Raw genomic sequence first — 19872 nt, 5'->3', positions numbered from 1 at the left:
AACCGTAGGTGGATTTGCGTGAATTTGGCTGGGTGGGTCGGGTGGAAACCACAGTCCTCGCACCAGCCCCCCAAACCTTCCCCCGGATAAAACTTAACCAAGACTGTCATCTTTAGGGCCCCAAAAAGAACAGCAGGACTGCCAGGGCCAGACCATGACTTTATTCTCTCTTTAAACATAGCAAATGGCATCTAGTATCACTGCAAAAATACTTCGCCTGGGTAAAATAGTATGTATATACTGTACAAAGACATAAGTTTAATATACCTTCCTAGAAGTACATTTATACACATAAACCAGCATAAATTAGAAAAGGGACAAATGGGTATATAAAATCCTGGTTACATACAAATCTGATTAAATTAGCATTTACATTGTGGTTCTAACATATCGTTTGTTAAATATAGCGATGTGCATACAGTACATTGACACCCCACCCAGACACGAATTAAAACAAGGGGCTGGCGGGGCCAGGTATTCACTTAAACATACCATAGGAAAAAGCAGCGGCCCACCTTGGATTTTTTTTTTTTTTTCTCTCGTCTTGGGGATTCACAAATGCGTTCTTCGAAATTCCTGGCTTTTCCAAAGCACTTCCCAGCAGCTGTCCTAAGCGCGGATGTTTGCTTCTCATCATGACCTCTTCGCTTTGCCCGGCTGACCTCCACGGCACAAGATTATCTACCAAAATCAAAACAGAACGGCCTTACTTTTCCCAGCAACAGGCTGTGTTTCAAGTTGGTTTTACGCACATGGGAGGAGAAGGGGGAGGGATGTCCTGCAGTGTTTTACTTTCCATTCAGAAGCAGATTTGCGAGCGGTTTATTTATTTACTCTTCCCCCTCCCCAAATTTACAGTCCTGGGAACAGGAGCCATCTGGCTGGGTGATAAGTGTGTCCTGCCTCTGGCTGGGACTGGGCTGAGCAGGAATTCAACGACTGGGGGGTGAAGTCCGTTTGTGTCACTAAGTCCTCCCAAAAAATTAATCTCTTGGCATGGCAGGAGGGGAAAGGTGTGTGCCGTGCATCGCTGCGTCCCTCCGGGGTCTCCAGATGGAGTCCGGAGTTAAACATCTACATGTTAGACTGGATTAGGTTGGGGGGAAGCCAAGCCTAAGTATCAGCAAAACTTCTGAGCGAAAGAGCAAAGCAGGAGCACAAAGAACAGGCAGCAACGAGGACCCCGAACATTTCACATTTCACATCGGCCACTTGTGCCACGGGACGAGGCTGGAGACCTGTGCCAGCTCCTCCTCCGGGATCTGTCTCTCCAAGGCTTCAGGACCATCCCTTGCCCAGTTCCGAGGCACAGGTGCTGCCACTGGATTGCCTGTTTCCCAAAGGACACCAGATAATGGACTGATAAGCTGGGCTTAATCCTGCAAGCCCCAGCTGCCCAAAATGCTCATCTGAGCTACCACGGCAGGAGCTGCCGTGGGGAAGGAGAAGCCAGTCAGGTTCTGCCAAACTTGCTCATCCCCCGCGAAATGTGATTATGAGTAGAGCTTCACTGCAGAATCTACGGCCTTTCCTCTGCAAACAGCCAGCTGTTAAAAAAAATCACTTAAAATCATTAGTGTCTCATAGCTGCGCAACAGAATGAGTGAAACACCGTCCGGCAAACAGCGAGGAGGAACTTGGGCAAATACCGGTCCCACGGAGCTGGAGGTGCGTCTGCAACCTGGTTGCTTAGAATCACAGAATCATTTTGGTTGGAAAAGACCCTCAAGATCGAGTCCAACGTTAACCCATCTCTGGCACTACCCCATGTCCCTGAGAACCTCGTCTCCGTCTGTCCAACCCCTGCAGGGACGGTGACTCCACCACTGCCCTGGGCAGCCTGTTCCAATGCCCCACAGCCCTTTCTGGGAAGAAATGATGTGGAAGATGTTTTTAAAGACTATCTGTGTACCAGTGAGGAGAAGCTGCCTTTGCGGAGCTGACCTGCTGTCTGCAATCTAGCCTGACTTAATGAAATGGCTCTTTGAATAAAGCCTTCACATCAATTCTGGTCCCAAAGCCGACAAACTTCAGCATGCAGCCAAATGCACGACGGGTCATGTATGCCTAGAAAAGCACCAGGCAATCTGCTGGAAGAAATCACCTTTCCTACTGAATCCCAGAAGTTTTAATAAGATGCCCTGGTTGGGTTCCTCAGGTCCACATGGGCCATCTTGTTTGCTGAATCCTGGAGGACTTATTTTGCCAAACCTCACCAAAACTGTTCGGACCGTGCCTCAGTGGGGACAACCACGATCGCAGCTCCCGAAAGTGGAGCGGGCCGAGCGGTGCACACACCAACAGCTCCCGACAGCGCTGAAACCTCCTCGGCACTGCAAAACCCACAGAGAAGTGGCAGCTGCTGGGGCAGGTCACCAGAAAACAGCCCTAATCGCCGCCACCGTTTGCAGCCAGAGCTGGGTTTGCTCTTCCCGTCCCTTCTCCAGCACCTTCTCCTCACTGAGCCTGTGTCCATCTCAGTAGCACCCGAGTCCTTTCTGTGCAAGATCAGCAGCAGAACTGAAAGCTCTTAATCCACCCCAGCGATGGAAGCAAGAGGCATGAACTGAACTTGTTTAACCTCGTGCAGCAGGATCCCTCAGCGGCCCTGGCACCATCAGTAGCAACATCCACATTCGCTCTTCTTGAGGCCACTTTTTATGAGCCCTCCTTGGGCTTCTCATCTCTTCTCTGATCTGTCCCTCCTCCCGTTTAATGAAGAGGCAGTTTTCAACCATCAGCAACAGATTTGACGTTAGACCGAAGCTGCTTTTCCTCACTCTTAACAGCTGAGCCTCTGAAGTCTTGCTTGAGGTCAGGGGAAGGCAAGATGTTTCAAAATGGAGAGGAACTGCTGGGTCTGAGCGCTGCTGTTTCTCCAGAAGGATGTCCAAGTTCAAAGCCATACTCGTGGCGTGGGCTGTGGGTGAATATTCCATTTTGTCACAAGTTTTGAGGTTTTTAAATGTCCTTTTTGTTGCACACTGGAAAACAAACAAAACCCTTCCCATGTTTCCGCAAAGCAGAATGCTGTCAAAACATTTTTGTTGGATAAGGTCAGGTTTTTCTCTCCCTCCTTCTCTGCGCAGAAGTGACCGATGCCTGAAACCCCCCTTGAACGCGTCACTGAGACCAAATATCTCAGTGCTGAGAAAACAGCGGAGTTCGGTGAAATTCAGAGCAGCAAAACATCCCGAGCAGCTCTCCCTGCGCCCTCGCGCCGCGGGAGCCAGCGCACCAGATGCAAAACACATCACCAGCAGCACCGGAGGGGCCAAAGCAAAGTCCCACCTGCAGAGACCCCACCTGGAAGCTCCAATTGCTAAACCGCCGCATCGGGGAGTATTTTTGGAAAGCGCCTTCCCTCCCACACCACCTCCTCCCTAACGCTACACGTGTAAGCGGCTCTGTCAGGTTAACTACAGCGGAGGATTTTGACAGATCAAAGCCCGTTTAACGAAGCTCCTGCTGTTGGACCGCAGGGCTTTGGGGCGGATTTTTCCCGGCACGGTCCCAGCGGGAAGGCTCGTCCAGGAGCAGCGGGATTCCTGCTCGCTGGCATTTGCTTGTCCCCAAACCACACATTTCAAGAGTAGGTTCAGCAGAAGGAAGCCGAGGGTTTTTCTCTGGCCCTGCTGCTCCTTCCAGGGGCCTGGGGCCACCAGATTCTCCACGGCCACAGGACTTTGACCAGAGCGGGGACATCTTAAATATCCTCCTTGGGTAATGAGTAGGACAACTGGAAAACTCTGGTTCTCCGTTTAGAGCAGGTTATGTTACAGGTCACAAAAGAGAACTGGGCTAAGGTTGATGTGATTTGGGCTAAGGTTGATGTGATTTGAGTTGGATTTAGGCAGTGCTGTTTCAAAGGGAGTCACGAGCTAGTCATCTTTTATCTAAATAACGCTTTGCATCAGTTGATAGGAAAGAGCCTCACAAAGGTCGGCCTCAGCATATGGAACAAATCCCGGGATCCCGATAAAAGTTTTTACTTCCTCCTCCCCTGGCAAAACTCCAACAGCAGGATATGTAAAAACGGAGTAAGGGATTGGAAAGTCTGCCAAGTGTACAACTTGAAATCCATGACAATACTCCGCTGTACGAATGCATTACTATTACAAAGACGCTGCTGATTACAACCAGATCACAGCACGATACCAACATCTGTCCATTGAGGGGTTAGATGCTTAATAAATGCGCGTGGAATAGGAAAGGAGCCGGAGAGACACTGCCAGGCTTAGGTTAGATTTTAAAAAGCCAGTATCTTCTTCCAATGGTAACTGAAAAAGTGCTATACAAAATTTGTAAAACTGTTTAAAATTGTTATGCCTTTCATGTTTGTACTTGGAAAAGGAGTTTTCAGTTAGCTTGGAAATGAAGAGCCTGGTGAGGTTCAGGTATGTCCCAGCTGCATTCTATAAACTAATACTACTGACTGGAAATGCAACCGGGAGTATTAAGGTTTTATTTCTAAACAATGGTATTGGTCAAATTACAGGTATTCCTGGTAATACTAGAAACCTGCACAGGGCACAAAGGTTAGATCTGGATCTGAATGCCATTCTGGAGCTGCACTTAATTCAACAAGTTTGTTCAGATCCATGTCTAATTATTAGGGTTGATCATCCCTGCCCCATCCCCAGCTGCCATTTAGTGGAGGGTGTCATTTTCCTGGCACTGTCCCTATAACTTAATTAGTTATTTTAGGCTTCACAGTGAGCTGGGACAAAGTGGGGGCAACAGTATCTCTTCTGTAAGAGGTTAATACTTTCTTCTTATCATGAGGGCTGAATTGCAGTTTTAGGGGTCCCGAATGCTCACAGGAGGAAACTCATTCTCGTCATCAAGACACACTGGTCCAGTTGCAAACTCATGCTCTGGGATAACCTCTCCTCGCAGGGCACCACCGTCCTCCGAGTAACCTGTCCAAATGAAAACACAAAATGTTATGGATAAATGGATGGAAGGAGTCTGGAAACAAACAGCAATGACACTGTTTTATCACCTTTTCAGCACAGAGCTGCTTTCTCTGAATTTTTGGCAGATGTCTGGAGGACTGTGGAGAAGAAAGACGTCTCCAATGACACTAGAGATGAGGGAACGGGCTGCACGGTGCTCTTGTGGCAGAAAATTTCCTCCACCTACCGTGAACATAACCACCAACTTCAGAATAAGATCCACATCTGTACATGGACCTTCAGACTCAGGAATATAATGAGACAGTCACCCAGTCTTCTCCTGCAACAATTTAGTGCTAGCTTTGTTAGGGTGAGGTGTAACAGGTTTGGGAGAATCTGCAGCGATCTTGCCACAAAAAATCGTGATATCTTGACTTCTACACCCACGGTTTCAACTCCTGGAAACCAGCCTGGCAGCAGCTGCTGCCTGACAAACGGTGAAGCTCGGATGTGGTCACCGCTCCGCTGACGAGCCCATTTGCGGCGCAAGGAGGAGCAGCGCTGGCCAGGGGGCCCAGGAAGCAAAGCAGAACATTCCTGGCCTGTTTTGGGGGGCAGGAGATGAACCGGGTGAGCTCCAGAATCCTGCTGCCCCAGTCTGCACTGCACAGGTGGTGTTTCTGGATGGACCCTTGGAGGTTGGGAGACTTTCCACTTTGCGCCAGGTGGCTTTTTTGCTTCTGGCTGAGGAAGGGGCAGACGCGATGCTTACCTGGCATGGTCGAAGTTGAAGGCACTGAACTTTGTCTGGCTACTGTTGCTGCATAAGATTGAGGTAATGGAGGCTGAAGGTCGTTTTCTTTGTTCTCCTCCATCTTTCCTGAGCCAAGCAGACTGCACAGGAGCAAAAGAGGGGAAAATAATTAGTCCCAGTCTTGACCATTCCTGCCCCAGCACCAGCTAAGACAAGCATGTGCATCTACGTCTCCTTGCAGCACGTCACCCACCAGCATCCCAGCATCGCCTGCAGCCCCGCAGCGCTGCAGAGAGCGTTGTGCTCTCCAAGTAAAGCAGGGGGGAAACAGAAGATAGGGAAAGCACCACTTGGACTAGAGGACAATGCTGGCACGGGAATAGAAGGGAACAGATTGACCACAAAAGCTTTAGGTTACAAAGGCAAACAGTGTTTCTAATCACAGAGGGGGCTCCAAAGGGCTTCCAACAGGAGTGGACTAGATGGAAAAAGCAGCCCTGGCTAGTTCAGGATGGAGTTTGAGCAGAGATATAGTTATGATGTAACGTAACTCATGACCCAAGGGCCCTTTTCAGTCCTCTGATGCTCAAAGGAACCCGCAGACGGAGTCGGGGCCACTCGGGGCCGAGGGCGGCCGGAGCACGCTGGACAGCGCAGCTTTCAAGTGCCTTTTGTTTTGTGGCTTTTTTTAAAAAAAAAAAAAACTGCTGGCATTTTCCTGGCTGTCAGCCACCTCCCGGCTTAGAGCACATGTTACATCCCACCCCACCCCAAAGGCTTCACATCTGGAGCCAAGTAGCCCAGATGTGGGGGGCGGGTTGGGGCGGGGGGTTACGTGCTTAATCGAATTTGCATACAGAGCGGAGAGCGGCGGGGAAGCCTCTGCTCTGGCACCGCACGCCAGCAGGCGTGTCTGTGCGGGTTTGTGTTTAGGGAAGGTCCCGGCGTTGCTCCACACCATCCTACCCCCAAAGTCAGGTCTCCAGCACCCACTCGTGCCTGGAGAAGGTGCTCTGCTCTCCTGCCACCGCGGTGCTCAGCGCTCCGCTGCTGGATGCATCTCCTAAGGAACCGCCTGCCCACCTCTCGAGGCTGAGATGCCCCACAGATGCCTGGGGATCCGAGATGTCTCTGTTTTCTCCTGCAAGAAGCCCCATGTCCCCACCTGCTGATGTGGTTCCCACCCATGGCTGTTGGATCAGGCAGCTAAAATCACAAAGTCACTTCTAATGTTCTTGCTACTACAGCTCAATTTTGCGCGTTCAGGTGAAATTTCCCTTCATTTTTTAAAAGATCAGCCTCTGTATCAGATCTGTCTGGAGGAACAGTTACCTGTGCTTCTTAATTAAGACACACTCCCCTCCATCTTGTGGGTCCAAGTTATAGATATAGAGATGTCCATCTGATGTAGTCACCAACAGCCGAGGCAGCTTCTGAATCCTAATGAGAAAAGCATCGTGAGCCCAAACTGCTCTGCATTCGCACAGACACAGCACACACCCGCGACGTGGCTCGGGTGCAAGATAAGGGGCCAGGGTGGTGGTGTTGGGCAGAGATAGTTGTGTCTGCTCACGGGCTGGTGTGGCTGAAGGGCTGCAGATGTCAATACGTACGTGGAGAGGGCACAGATGTTCCTTTGTCCGGAGATGTTCAGGCGGACGGTGGCAAAGGCTCGATCCTGGTTCATCATGCCCGATACCTGAGCAGGGAGGTAGTTGGTCGCAGCCTGGAACATCTTCCCCATGTAACCGCTCCAGGTTGGAGGCTCTTCTGGCCGGCTGAGGGGGTCACAAAGCAGCATCAGTGGGGCTACTGCCATCAGCCGTGACAGAACAGATCGGGAACAGCTGAAATGATCCTGATCTGACACGCGAAGGCTTTCTTTGGAGCACATGTTGTGCACCAGCGTAGCTGGATACAGGGGCAGGGGACAGTGGCAGCTCATAAACCCAGCACAGCCAGGAGATGGGATGCAGTGTACAGCTTTCCCAAGGAGCAAGTCCCTCAGGACACAAAGCCAAAGAGACAGTTTGCAGCTGATATTGCTCCTGGAGAGTAGGCAGTGAGGAGATGGAGGGCAGCTGCCTAAAGGCAGCCGTCTGAAGCACAGACAGCCCTGCGGCGGGCAGGTTAACCCAGGCTCACCCCCTCACCTGTCAGTGAGATGCTCCAGTTTAAAGATGTGCACGGTCTCGGTGTTGCTGGAAGCGCAGAGGAACTGGGAATCCATGCTGAACACCAGGGAGCTGATGTTCACATACCTGAGGCCAAGCAAAGACAGGACCGGTCAGTTCATGGCATGCTGTTCAAGGGAACGGCTCGGCTTTGCTCACGGAGGACAGGAGCTCCCATTCAGTAGGTCCATTCCTGAAGGAATGGCTCTACTGCACATATCTGAGGGAGCCTGCAGAAGCACAGCAACAGCCCGTCCCCACCACTGAGACCTGGGCACTGCGCAAATGACTCAGTAGCTTCAAAGCACCCCCTTTGAGAGCGCAGGAGTTGGGCTGGTAACTTTGGGGACTTCATTATTTCAAGAAACAAGAAAGGACAGTAAATGGACTGAATCTACCTCTGTTCTCTGCAATCGCCCTGTTCTGTAACACACTGAACTGAATCACTGAACTTGCCGGAGGCAGCTGGGCACAGTGTGGCCGTCTGGCACAGTGACATTTCTATCTGAGATACTTGCTCTTGTTTTCTTTCTGCAAAAGATGCCAAAGCCACCAGGATCTGACGTTGCCCCATCCCTGTGTTTACATTTCTGCTCGGGGAGCCCTCTGTGTACTTGTCACCAACAGAAGAATGAACTGACCTTTTCATCCCTCGCCGGAATTCATAGAGCTTTTGCCCACCAGGAATGGAAAACACACGAATGACTGTGCCCTGCAAAAAATGCAAAATGGAAAGATCATGCAGGAGCAGGGCAAATAGCACCAGCCCTTCCTCTGACACACCCAGGAAACTCAGGCCATGCAAAGGCCCCTCCTGTTTGCTAGCCGGGATCGATTCAAACCTGATGTGCTGGCCTCTTACAAGTCAGAGTTCTTTTATTGCCCCTCCTCTGCTGGCTGTGATTAAGAACAGGCAGTTCGGAGTCCTGCTCTCCGTGCCAGCCGCAGGCAGAGGGCACGGGCAGCAGGGAGGGTGCTTGTGGAGGTGCCCACTCACTTTTTCAGAAGCACTCGCCAGCTTCGAGCCGGTGGAGTTGAAGGTGAGAGCAGCCAGAGGCCCGTCATGGGCAGGGATGGTGCAGGCTGTTTTCTGTAGGGCAGAAGGTAACATGAGTGCAAAGTGACACGTTGCTCCCCAGCCCGCGTAAGGGTGTTCCCTGCAGATACAGATTCATGGGATCATGTCGCGCTTGTCGTATCCCTTCAACATCCTCAGCAGTTATTTCTGCCCTGCCTTGAGCTCACCCCTCACCTATCAGAGCCAGTGTGATTACAAAAAGCTCATTGCAGGGGCAGAGGTCCCCAGCTCCGCACCTCTCCAGGCTGCGGGATTGTGACCGTGCCCTCTCCGAAATCTGGCATTTCTTTGTGCAGAGCCAGAGAGCTGCTTTCCCTGCAATTCTCCTGGCTGCACAGCAAATCCTGCTGCAGAGCCACCACCGTGACGCCTGCGGGGAGCCCAGGCCCTCGCTGGTACCTCTGGCAGCAGCCGTGGCATTTTCCCCCACGCTCTGCTCCTCCCCTGCTGCAGATCCGCAGCTCCCACTGCACGTACAGAGCCACAGCCTTATGTAACCCACAGCCGTGGCATCGCCAGCAGATCGTGACCCAGCCAGGGACACATTTCCTCAGGGGGGGCTTTGGACACCTCGCCCTCTCCGTGACTTAATGTCCAGCATCCCTCCCAACCCACAGGCTGGTAAAGGGGTTGCCCCAGGTCCTGAGCTGCACCCAGAGCAGCTCCAACCCGCCCTGGTCACATCAATCCCATGCGATACACTGCTGCATCCCCTATAGGAACCCCATATAGAAACCTCTGTGCCAGTGGCCTTTGGGCTGTGGGATAACAGGTCACGTTTCCCTTAATATCCAGTCCTGGGAGGCGGATGTCCTGATCTCAAAGAGGTGTCCAAGCAAGAGGGATGGGGAACGTGCCAGCCCCGGGCAATTCCCTCGCAGCCAAGCTCGGTGAAGTGTATTTATTCATCCCTCCCAAAGGCCCTGTTGGCTTTGCTGCAGTTCTGTTTGTTTTCAGTCCCTGCCGGTATCCAAACGGGCGAGCTTCACACTTACCAAAGTATTTCCATCGTAAAGCGCGATCTCTCCGCTGGTCGCACTGCCGGGATAAGCCAAGTAGGAGTTGGCGTGGTTGATCGAGAGAGCGCACAGACCTGGCAAGGCGAGAAGGACGCAGCTGAGGTTGTTTGTTGGTGGAGGATGGAAAGCAGAGAGGCGGCCACGGACACGGCGGGGGGTTCAGGCTCTGTCTCATTTTGGGGCAGTGTTCGGCACCGCTGCGCGCTGGCAATGCCTCGGCCGTGGGGACACCTGCTGGCATGGGACAGTACGGCTGCCACCGTCCTCCCCAAAACCCTGCTCGGAAGGAGCCCAGGTCCTGCTTTTGGGCATGGTCTTGGCTTCTCCCCCTTCATCATCCCCTTTGAGAAGGTGCACAAAACACAGCAGGGGACATCTGGGTCTCAGAGCTCACAGGGCTCATGCCCAGGCACATCTGGGCACCTCCAGATGTGTGCAGGGCGTAGGTGGCGGGTCAGAAGCTCCGATGAGCAGCAGCTGTGGGGCTGGGCAGCGCCGTTTCCTTTTTCTCTCAACAGAAAAGGGAAGCAGAGACAGGCAAAGCAAACGCCACAGTTATGCAGGGAGTTTCTGGCTGATGAGGAACTTGAACGTAGCTAAATTTTAACCACAGGAGGAATTCCTCCCCATAACAGCCATCTGGTTTTATGCCAACAAGAGTATAAAGGTTCCCAAACATCCTTTTCAAAGTGAGCAGGAATTACGGGATGAGACAGGGATGGATGGATGTGTCCATCTGCTTGGCCCCCAGGTGACCTCGGAAAAGAGCATCTTCCTGCCTCTCATTTCTGCCACTGGCTGAGCACCCACCCCGGTGAATCGTGTCACACGCAGATGGGTCTCACTTGCTTCCTGCACCACTTCCCCACAGTCCTCCCAAATCCGACTCAAGGCTTCAGCATGACCTGAGCTTCCTGGCCCCCGCTGGGGGTCCCACCTTGTCCCTCGTGCGGGGGAAGCCGTGGGGTTAAAGGCTGTGGGGGACGCTGCCAGACACCCCAAACGTGCTCATCCGTACGCAGAGACAAGCACACACACGCTGTGCAACCCACCGTGTCAGGACACGGCCCTGGCCCGGGGAAGGATCGGCCGGAGCTCTCGTTTTAGGTCATTGTTTATAACTAAACAAAGAGACCGTGGCAGAGCCAGGAGCTGCAGGATCGGCCAGAGGCCCCAGGGATCCGCTCGCCATCAATCAATCAGAGGCATTGACATCATGCACACACCGGGGAGAAGAGGCGAGGCAGCAGCAAAGTGCAGGCGAGCAAAAGGCACCCGAAGAGGAAGGGATGGGAGGAAGGCAGAGGGAACCCAGAGACTCTGCTCATGATGAGCAAGGGTATCTTTGCAGGGTGGTTTTCCCCCAGCCCGGGCAGCACGAGGGGATGAGCGCAGCCCTTTCTCTAAGCGGGGGATCTGGAGAGCGCTGGAGCTAAACAAAGCAAGTTCTGAGTGGCTGGTGTGAGTCACTCGCTGCCTCTGCTCCCGCCTGCCTGGGAGAGGCGGCCGGGAAGCCAGGCCAGGGGAAAACACAGATGCGAGTGTTGCGGGCTGACCTCGGGGCCGAACAAAGAACGAGGATCACAAGGGACACGGGCAGCCTTTGAAGATGCTCCTCTGCTCTCAGCGGCTTCATAGCCCTGGTGAGGGTCGGTGCACGCAGCAGCAGGCTGGTTCTGCTGAGGATGGCACCTCTGGGAGTGCCGCATCGCAGGTGGGTTCTTCCAGCAGCACGGAAAAAAGCCACTGCATCGGAGGAGCCCGGTCTTGCCCCAAAGCCAGCAGGTCCTGTCGGATCCGGGGCTTGGGGGGAGCTACGGGAGGTGGTTTCCAAAGCTGCGGTTGCCACTGAGATGTGCACCTATGCGTCAGCACTGCAACCCCCTTGGTGCAAATCCTACCTCTGACATGAGCCACATGGAAAACAACACACTTGAGCACACATGAAAAACACATGTAGGGTTTTTTCCTCTCCTGCACAGAGGAGGCTAGAGCAAGAGACAGGTTCTGGCCAGGAACAGGGATCCCATTGCGACTGCCTGGTGGGTATGCAGCAAATCCCGGTCCTCACGGTGCCCACGGTGCACACTCTGGGGGGATGTCACACTTACTGTGTGCTCCTACACCTCCTCACCAGGGATCCCTGCTCTGAAGAGGGTTGTGCAAGGAGCAGTGAGGCTGGTGTCCTCGGGACACGCTGGCCTTGGGGTCACACGTGGGACCAAAGCAGATGGCCCAGGGACGCAGGCAGCACGCGCGGCACAGTGCTTGTCACTCAGCTCATTGCAATGACAGCTGCTGTGGTAAAAGGGTCTAAAAAAAAAATTAAGCCCGTATGAAGCCTTGTGATCCGCAGCAGCTTCGTCCTGGCCCGGCGAGCACTGATTGCTGTCGCTCTTAAACCACAACCTGATCATCCAGCCCCACTGCAGAACAGCTTCAGGCCTGGGTATTCCTGCCCTTCCTGCTGCTGCCGGGCTTTTTTTTTAAACTTTAATTATATTTGCAGTATGCAGTATGTTTAATCCACATGGAGAGGCCATCTGTTGAGACCTGAAGTAGGTCAGGGGAGCTGTCGGAAGAGCGGCCCTCGAAAGCCCCGGAGCGTGAGCACATCGGTGACCTCTCCATCAAGCACCCGTGTGACGATGCCGCAGCCCGGGACCGGCCGGGCTGTCACAGCGGCAGCGCTGCCGCGGGCACTCGGCCAAGCTTCCCTCTCCGCAACTCAAAATAGCTTCTCTCCCAGGAGCAGGAAAGCCGGATTCACAGAGAGGATCCGCTCTGCAGCCACCTGCCCTGCCCCTCGGGTCTGCAGCACGTGCGGAATAATAGCGGGGCAGCCCAGGAACTCCCTGGCAGGGAATCAGCGCTGTGCCCAGCTGCGTTTGCTGCTCCAGGTGATCCTCACAGCGCTGATCACTTTGGGAGCCGAGCCAAAGCTTGTCAGTGATCACAGGAGCTTTCTACCTTGGCATTATGTCCAGGGCCAAGAGAGAACCTCAGGTCTGCGGGAATGCAGAGCTCGGCTGGAGCTTTGGTCTGGGGAGCAAAGACACCACGGGAACCTCTGACCGCAGGACATGGTGAAGGAAGGGCAGGGAGCCCCGGAGGGAGAGTGTCAGGTTGTCATATGTGGAGGGAAGCTACAGTCCCAGCCTGCCTTACGGCTTTCTGGTTGTGAAAGAGAGTAAAGGCAGATTGCGGGAAGCTGTGAGCTGCACAGACATCCCGCGCAAGGGCAGGAAGGGATAGAACCTGGGAGGTGAAGTCAAACCACGCTGACCATTTCTGCTCCTTTGGTGCATTTGCTCAAGACAAGGCAGGGTTTTGCTCAGGACAGGGCAGGGTTTTGCTCAGGACAGAGCAGGGTTTCTGTTCTCCCAAGCCCAGCTGACTGCTTCCATGTATTTCTGGCTCCCCGATGCTGAATTAGGATCCACAAACCACAGGCTGGCTTAAATTCTCACACGAGTGTTGTGGCTCTGCAAAGCTCCTGCAGAGCTGCTCTCTGCTTTTCACACCGCTCTCCCATGCTTACCTGTTGGATTTGGAGGCGTATCCAGAATAGTCTTCAAAAGCTTCATGTCCTTAATGTTATGGATGTAAATTGACTCCTCCAGGCAAACCACCAGCCTCTGCAAGGACACAAGGGACATGCACAGAACCTCACCAGCACGGGCACATCTTTGCTGTCAGAAAAATCTCAACAGGAATTTCTCATGCACTGAAATGTAACAGAAACATGATCTCTTCGGCTTCTCCATCCCCTCTTGCTGAACAGCTTTTGATTTTGTATGGCTCTGCTTTTGAGAGCTGCCTGTGTCTGGCCTTGCTGTAGAAAGCAGATAAAACATCTGTTGCTTCTCTATGACTCTAAGAGCTGATTTTCCACAACCCCAGGCCCCAGGAACAAGAAGATACATCAGCGTTATATCTCAGCTGTCGGGCCTGGATTGCCATCCATTCCAACCCTAACTTTTCTTTGCAGTTCTTTCCATATCAAATTACTTTTTGATCATAAAGACCAGATAGCAGAGAGGCTGCCAGTCCTGCCAGTCAGTGTCCCTACAGATGGGATTATATGTCCCTTGCCCCGACTTCTTCCTGACTTGGGAGTGAACATTTAGGTGATGGGCCTCCCACTGCTGCTACATCTACTGCATCTGTTCAGCAAATTAATGTTTCTTTTCCCATTTGGCATCAGCAGGCAAGAATCTGCTTTATATGCCCTGAGTTGTGCAGCGGAATTGCATAAAAAACGAGTTGGGAAACATTTGTTCAGCAGCAGTGACAGTGGTTAGCGTTTCACAGCGAGTATTTACACCACCTCGGCAGACGGGCAGGCTATTTCCAAGTTAATGTGCTTGTAGCTCTTCTGCTGAATTCCTCAGGAACACCCACCCACCTGCCGCTATGGGAGGAGCAGCCAGGCAATGGGAGGAAAGGCAGAAAGGAAAAAGGAATCTGAATGTTATAACCTCAGCATCGGGCCGTCGTCTCCGTGACCACTCAGCTTTGTGTCCCAGCTTGGTCCAGAGCTCTGTGTGTTCCCACAGGGGCATTTTCCACAGAGGCTTTTTTCTGGGGGGGTTTGGGCTTTGGATCTGGCTGAAGGGTTGTGCTTTCTAAGTCCACCTACGTTAGTGCCAAGTGTCCAGAAGCGCTGAAAACCTCCCAATAAAACCGTAAGGCCAGACTCCATCCAGGCTCCTGAAGCTGGAGCACCCAAATCCATGTCCAGGAAGCCTCCACCTCTTTAGAAATGAGGCCACTTATTTAGTATCTAAATGCGGAGCTTAGTCACTAACTTTAAACACCCACATTAGAAAACCTTCGCCTTGCTCCACCATTACTCTCGGATCAAACTCTTTCCCACTTCTATTCCTGCTAACCACAGCATCTGGGGCTGTGTCAGAACCATTCTGCATTTCCAGGAAGACTTTGCATTTTCTACAGTAACAGGCACCAATTGCTAGCGGAGACCGTCAGAGCCGTATTTATACAGCTGATTTCGGCAAAGCCACCATGTGCTTTCCCAGAACTCCAAAACGCGCTGCTGTTGATGGGACAGGTGAAGGGAGGTTTCCAGCTGACGGCAAAACAGCCAGAGCGAGAGATGTTGGCACTGACAGGGACAAAATCCAGGAAAGCGATGGGGGTGGGAGGTGAGCAGGTGAAGGAAAAGCTCCTCAGGAGCTGGGAGGGCAGGTTCCCCCCTTTGAGACAAATCCTGATCTACCTTAACACACTTCAGAGTTATAACGGAGCCTGAAACCAAGAATTCCCATGGGCCAGTGACAACCGAGGGAACCCCTTCGTTTGCACAATGAGGATTTCCCCCAGAGAGGTCAAACCGAAACATGCACCAGTTGTTTGAGACCTGTTCCTGGTTTATTTCCCGCTGTTTTCCTGTGTTAATGCCTTGTATGGGGTTTGGCTTTCTGCGGACTTTTAATGAAGTGCAGCTTTCACACAGAAGCCCAGGCAAGGGATTCAAAGGTCACAGCGCAAGCAGAACCCAACTGCCACTGGTTTAGATCTTGAACCTACACTGAAACACTGATTTCTCTTCTATACACCCAAGTACCTGTAGCATCTTCTGATCTCTCCAGGTTTGTCTGGAGCCCAGGATTTGAACCCAAGCTCATAAAGCAGCGACGGAACACAGATGCACGGCTGGGCCTGTGCATCATCTTCAGGCAATATCCAGCGCAGCACACGGGGAAAAGCCTGAACTTATTTTATTCTCATACTAATCTCCTAGAGCTGCTAAGCAGAACCTCCCAGTTTCTTTTTATACATATACATCTATCTGCAATCCAAAGGAAGTCCTTATTTTGCCAGCTCCGTCGTACGTTTAAGTGGAAAAAAATCAATTTAGGACAGATTTAATTGTAGTACAGGAACTTCTGATCAAACACAGTTTTACTGGAAACTCAACCCAGAGTTTCCTTATGAGAGAGCTTTACTGCAGGACTCACTGTTGCTAACTGAGGAGAGGCTGATTATATACAATTACAGAGACTGCTTATTTCTTCATTGTAAAACGTCCTCTGCTTCTTATGGCATATACTTTGAAAATAATTATGGACAAGAAGAAAAGATGACTTAAAATCCTCCAAAAGGGCTCAGGGGTTTATGAGGCTGTGTCAGTTCAGGGAATAACACTCTAAAAGCCGCCTTCTAAGTGGCCTGAATGTTTTCTACACCTTTAAAAACAAAACCAAGCTGCTAGCAGTACTGGAGAAGCAGCCTTTCGCCTCATGCACGGAGTTCAAGTTACTCCTGGGTTTTGTTACCGACTTTGAAGGTCTCATTTGCAACCAAGATGGCAGAGGTAGGACTGAAGTCAGGATGTGGAATCCCAGGGAGGGAGGAAGATGAAAAGGTGTTTTTTTGGCAGAGCTGCATGCTGAATAGGCAGGAAGGCAGACAACAAAAAGCCTTTGTGTACCTGCTAGGAAAACAAGGACTTAGCTTTGTTTGACCGAAGCAAACAGTTGTGGTAGATCCACAGCCCTCCTGCTCCTCTGTCAGAGGTCACCAAGCCTGAAGTGGAGCTGGTCGGAGAGGATAAGTACCAACACCTCCATCCTCACATCTCTGTCCCCGTGCGAACCCACCCAGGCAGCAGGTTCCCAGCTGGAAAGTCAACACCAGCAAAGAGCCAGAGTGGGACAAGTCTGTCTAACCCACCTCCCCGGCTTCTTACCTGACGGTTCAGCCGGATGGACAGTATATTACTGGAATAGCTGTAGTTGCAGATCTCTGTCCCTTTCTTGAAGTGGTAGACATTCATTTGCTGTGGCTTGGCATGACTGACCACAACCACAAGGCTGCTGGAGAACAGACGTTCCACGATGTAAACATCTGGGATTTCATCTGGAAACAGAAGGAAGGCAAGACAGAGTCTTTAGCTTGGCTTATGGCTGGTTTGTTTTCAGCAACCAGTGACACTCAGAAGGGAATTGGGTCGGAAGACTCGGTGTGAAGGTGTTCAACATCTGCTTTTCTTAAAAATTTCTCATGCCTGGCACAAAGTGTTTAGGTCAGAGCAGGAAGGAGTTAATGAACTTTCCCCTGAAGGCAGAATTTAAGCCAGTCCCCTTTGACACTGCTGTCAGGGCCCTCCAGCTGAAGCTAATCCTTGTTCCTCCAGCTGTAGTTAATCCTTGGGAAGGGGATATAAAAAGGAGGAGCTCAGCTATAGGAGAAGAGGGGAGGATCAGCATGGTCAGGGCTTTTTCTGGAGGATGTGAACAAGCCAAGACTTTCTGAGGTAAGGAACAAGTTGTGTATAACTCACTGTTTATTCTCCATGGTGTCTGATTTCTCCCAGTCTCCTTAGGGAATGCTGGTGTGTTTAATCGCTCCCTGTCTCTGGGGCTGTGGTGAGCACTGGTGTGTCTTGCAGAGACCATGTTTGTGACAACTCCTGTTGTGTGGAGGAGGCACCATTGCAATGGTCCTGGGGGACCTGTGCATAAATCATCAGGGACTGTGACTTGTAGTGTAGATAGTCATGAATGGTGGCCAGTGTTTGGGCTGTTCTGCACTGCTCCTGTCACCTCCAGAGTGTCACCAGCAAGGATCTGTTTCTCTTTGACCCTTCGTCTGACTCTGGGGGCAATCAAAAATACTAAGTACTTTTGAAATATGTCTATGGCTTGCTGCTGTATAGCAGCTGAGCTGCCCTGGGGGGTTAAAGAAGAAAGGAACCCGGACTCTGTGCCAGATGATGCAGCTCTGTCTGGTTGCCAAGGCTCCCTCCATGGCCAGCAGAGAGAGTTTAGCATCTCCCAGCTGGGAGGTGTATTTTGGGTGCATCTCAGCTGAAATGCTTCTGGCTGTGGTATGACCCAGACCACAGTACATGCTCCATGAGGCCTGACTTGTTTTGGGCTGTGAAGCCATTGCATGCTGCTCTGAGCACAGCTAATAGCTGAAAGCCTGCTGTGAATGACCTTCTTACATGGAAAACCTGTTAAAAACATCTTGCTTGTAAATACCACATTGGGCTAAAAGCCTGTGAGTTATCCAGCATCCGTGCTGGGAGTCTGCAGTCTCCTGTCCATGGATCTGAAACATCCTAGTGCTGAACTACCTCTGAACGCTGGTTTGTAGGAGAAACTGCTGCTGTCAGACTGACAACAGTGAGAAATAAGCTGGACTCTAAACTTGAGGGACTCCTTCAACTTTGTGAAGGTATTGCTGGCTGTTCAGAGCAAGCTGCAGCCTTGGAGAAGCTTCTGAAGGCTGCTGTGCACAGGGCAATAACCAGAACTGTCCCTCTCTTGATGTGTGGTTACAGCAGAAACAGATGCCACATGTGCAGTGGCATTGAGCAGGATCAGCCACTCCAGGCAGACTGAAGTGCAGAAACACAGGTGAAGTCTGTCAGCTCATATTCCACTGCAGTGAAACAGGAGACTTACTGCTTTCATGGACCTGGTCCAGTTGCTCCACAGAACTTAAGGAGAAAAGCCTGTATCCAGTTGTGGTTCCAATTGCCAGGGAGCTGCAAAGACAAGACAAAAAGCTTGTTAGTTTGGATCTTGTGGCCTCCAGGTGATAGCAAGGGAGTCCCTGCATGCAGAGCAAATGTGTCACTTCTGGCACAGTGATCCGTGAAGGCAAAACTTCAGTTTCCACTCTCAACCTAAAGCATGGAAAGTGACAAACCCAAGAATCCTGAGACAGCCTGTAGAAGAACACTGATTTCTGCGGGCTGTGGGAGCTTTGCTCTCGCTAACAGCAGTGTGTGCAGGCATGTAATGCAAGGCACAGCCATGCCAAGCACTGGCTCTGCGCAGTTCCACATATAGCAACCAGCAGCATCTCAGTCTTAAATCAGCAGCTGGCCCAGAATACCAACGCAGAGCATTTGTGGCGGTGACCAGCGGGTTCACGTCAGCACCGCATTGCCGCCCATCAAAGTGCTCTTTGTTTTAGACGCAGTAAACGCAAAGGTAACGCTATTGCCAGGTGTGAGTGGTGTCTGTGATTCTTATCTCGTAGCCTGTGACCTGATCTCTGCTCTGGACTGTGCACTTGCTGCTGCTGGATGGTTGTTGTCCCACTTGGAAATGGTTCTTAAACGATTGGGTTGGAAGCAGGTGAACCACAGGGAAGGGTGAGAGGCTCCCAGAAAACCCTCTGTTGTCCTGGGGTGGTTCTTTAGCACCGGCTGCTCACCCAGAGCAACTGAGTCCTGGGCAACCGGGCCACTGACACAGTGGCCACAGGTCAGGGGACAAAGCCCTTGGGCAAAGCGACTTCTCCAGCCATCCAAAAATGCTCCCCCAGCTGCTGGGGAGGGAAAACCCGGTGATTCCTCTGAATTTGCTGCTTCCCTTGGGCTCCCAGAGACCCAGCCTGGGGCACCGGAGGGTGTTTATGGGAGCCAGGTGCCCCCAAAGCGGGGGCCGGGGGATCCCCCAGGGCTTGGGAGGGGGGCGAAGAGCCTCCCCCGGGGGTCACTCCGGTAGGGCCGGCCCCGCCCGGCCACCGCCGCGCTGCCGTCTCTTCCCCCCACCTCGCCCCGCGGCTCCCGCCCCGCTTACGTGCAGTCCTGGTTGTAGGAGAAGCAGCTGAGCGCCGCGGGCCCCCCCGGGGCCTCGGCCGCGGCCTCCATGGAGCGGGCGCGGCGGCTCGGCCCGCTCCGGCCCCCGCGGCGGCGGCGGCGCCGCCTCCCCCGCGCCGGTCCCGGCCCGCTCCGCCGCGCAGGCGGCGGCCAGGGGCGGTGCCGCTTCCCATTGGCCAGAAGGGCCGCCCCATCCGCGGATGGACGCGCGGTTGAACCTATCCACGAGGGGCGGGCGAGACGGCCCCGCCTCCAGGGTTAGCGGAGCGGGCTGCGATTGGCTGGCGGCGGGGAACAGCTGTGCGTGGCCACGTGGTGATGTTGTGGTTGCATCAGACGAGCCCGGGCAGCTGTTGGGGAGGG

At 52.6% G+C, this 19872-nt stretch overlaps 1 protein-coding gene across 3 annotated transcripts; it reads right to left on the bottom strand.

Moving 5' to 3' along the window:
• Nucleotides 1-146: 146 nt before the first annotated feature.
• Nucleotides 147-19636, bottom strand: WIPI1 (WD repeat domain, phosphoinositide interacting 1). 3 transcript variants are annotated; one of them, XM_065648192.1, is made up of 14 exons: nucleotides 19490-19636; nucleotides 18362-18444; nucleotides 16639-16808; nucleotides 13465-13561; nucleotides 9900-9997; nucleotides 8824-8916; nucleotides 8468-8538; nucleotides 7806-7913; nucleotides 7266-7430; nucleotides 6985-7092; nucleotides 5671-5792; nucleotides 5006-5141; nucleotides 4822-4922; nucleotides 147-681 (listed from the first exon to the last, which is right to left on the bottom strand). In XM_065648192.1, exons 1-13 carry the CDS (start codon nucleotides 19558-19560, stop codon nucleotides 4871-4873), a joined length of 1374 nt encoding a protein of 457 aa, XP_065504264.1. In that variant the 5' UTR covers nucleotides 19561-19636; the 3' UTR covers nucleotides 147-681; nucleotides 4822-4870. The 3 variants fall into 3 exon arrangements, with proteins under 3 accessions (XP_065504264.1, XP_065504266.1, XP_065504265.1); XM_065648194.1 differs by lacking the exon at nucleotides 5006-5141 and having other exon boundaries at nucleotides 4769-4922; XM_065648193.1 differs by lacking the exon at nucleotides 5006-5141.
• Nucleotides 19637-19872: the final 236 nt, after the last annotated feature.

The sequence above is a fragment of the Caloenas nicobarica genome, chromosome 18, assembly GCF_036013445.1.
Source record: "Caloenas nicobarica isolate bCalNic1 chromosome 18, bCalNic1.hap1, whole genome shotgun sequence".
Taxonomy (NCBI): Eukaryota; Metazoa; Chordata; class Aves; order Columbiformes; family Columbidae; genus Caloenas; species Caloenas nicobarica.
Note: the sequence above shows the minus strand (reverse complement) of the source record. Positions and strands in the feature narration are given on the sequence as shown.

Bases quoted from the DNA above. Each gene is read 5' to 3' on its own strand.
- WIPI1 (XM_065648192.1), bottom strand. From the start codon at position 19,560: ATGGAGGCCGCGGCCGAGGCCCCGGGGGGGCCCGCGGCGCTCAGCTGC. The intron at 8,917-9,899 runs GTAAGTGTGAAG...TCTGCCCTACAG, and splicing joins TTTACGATGGAAATACTTTG to AAAACAGCCTGCACCATCCC. The intron at 7,093-7,265 runs GTACGTATTGAC...TTTTCTCATTAG, and splicing joins AACATCTGTGCCCTCTCCAC to GATTCAGAAGCTGCCTCGGC.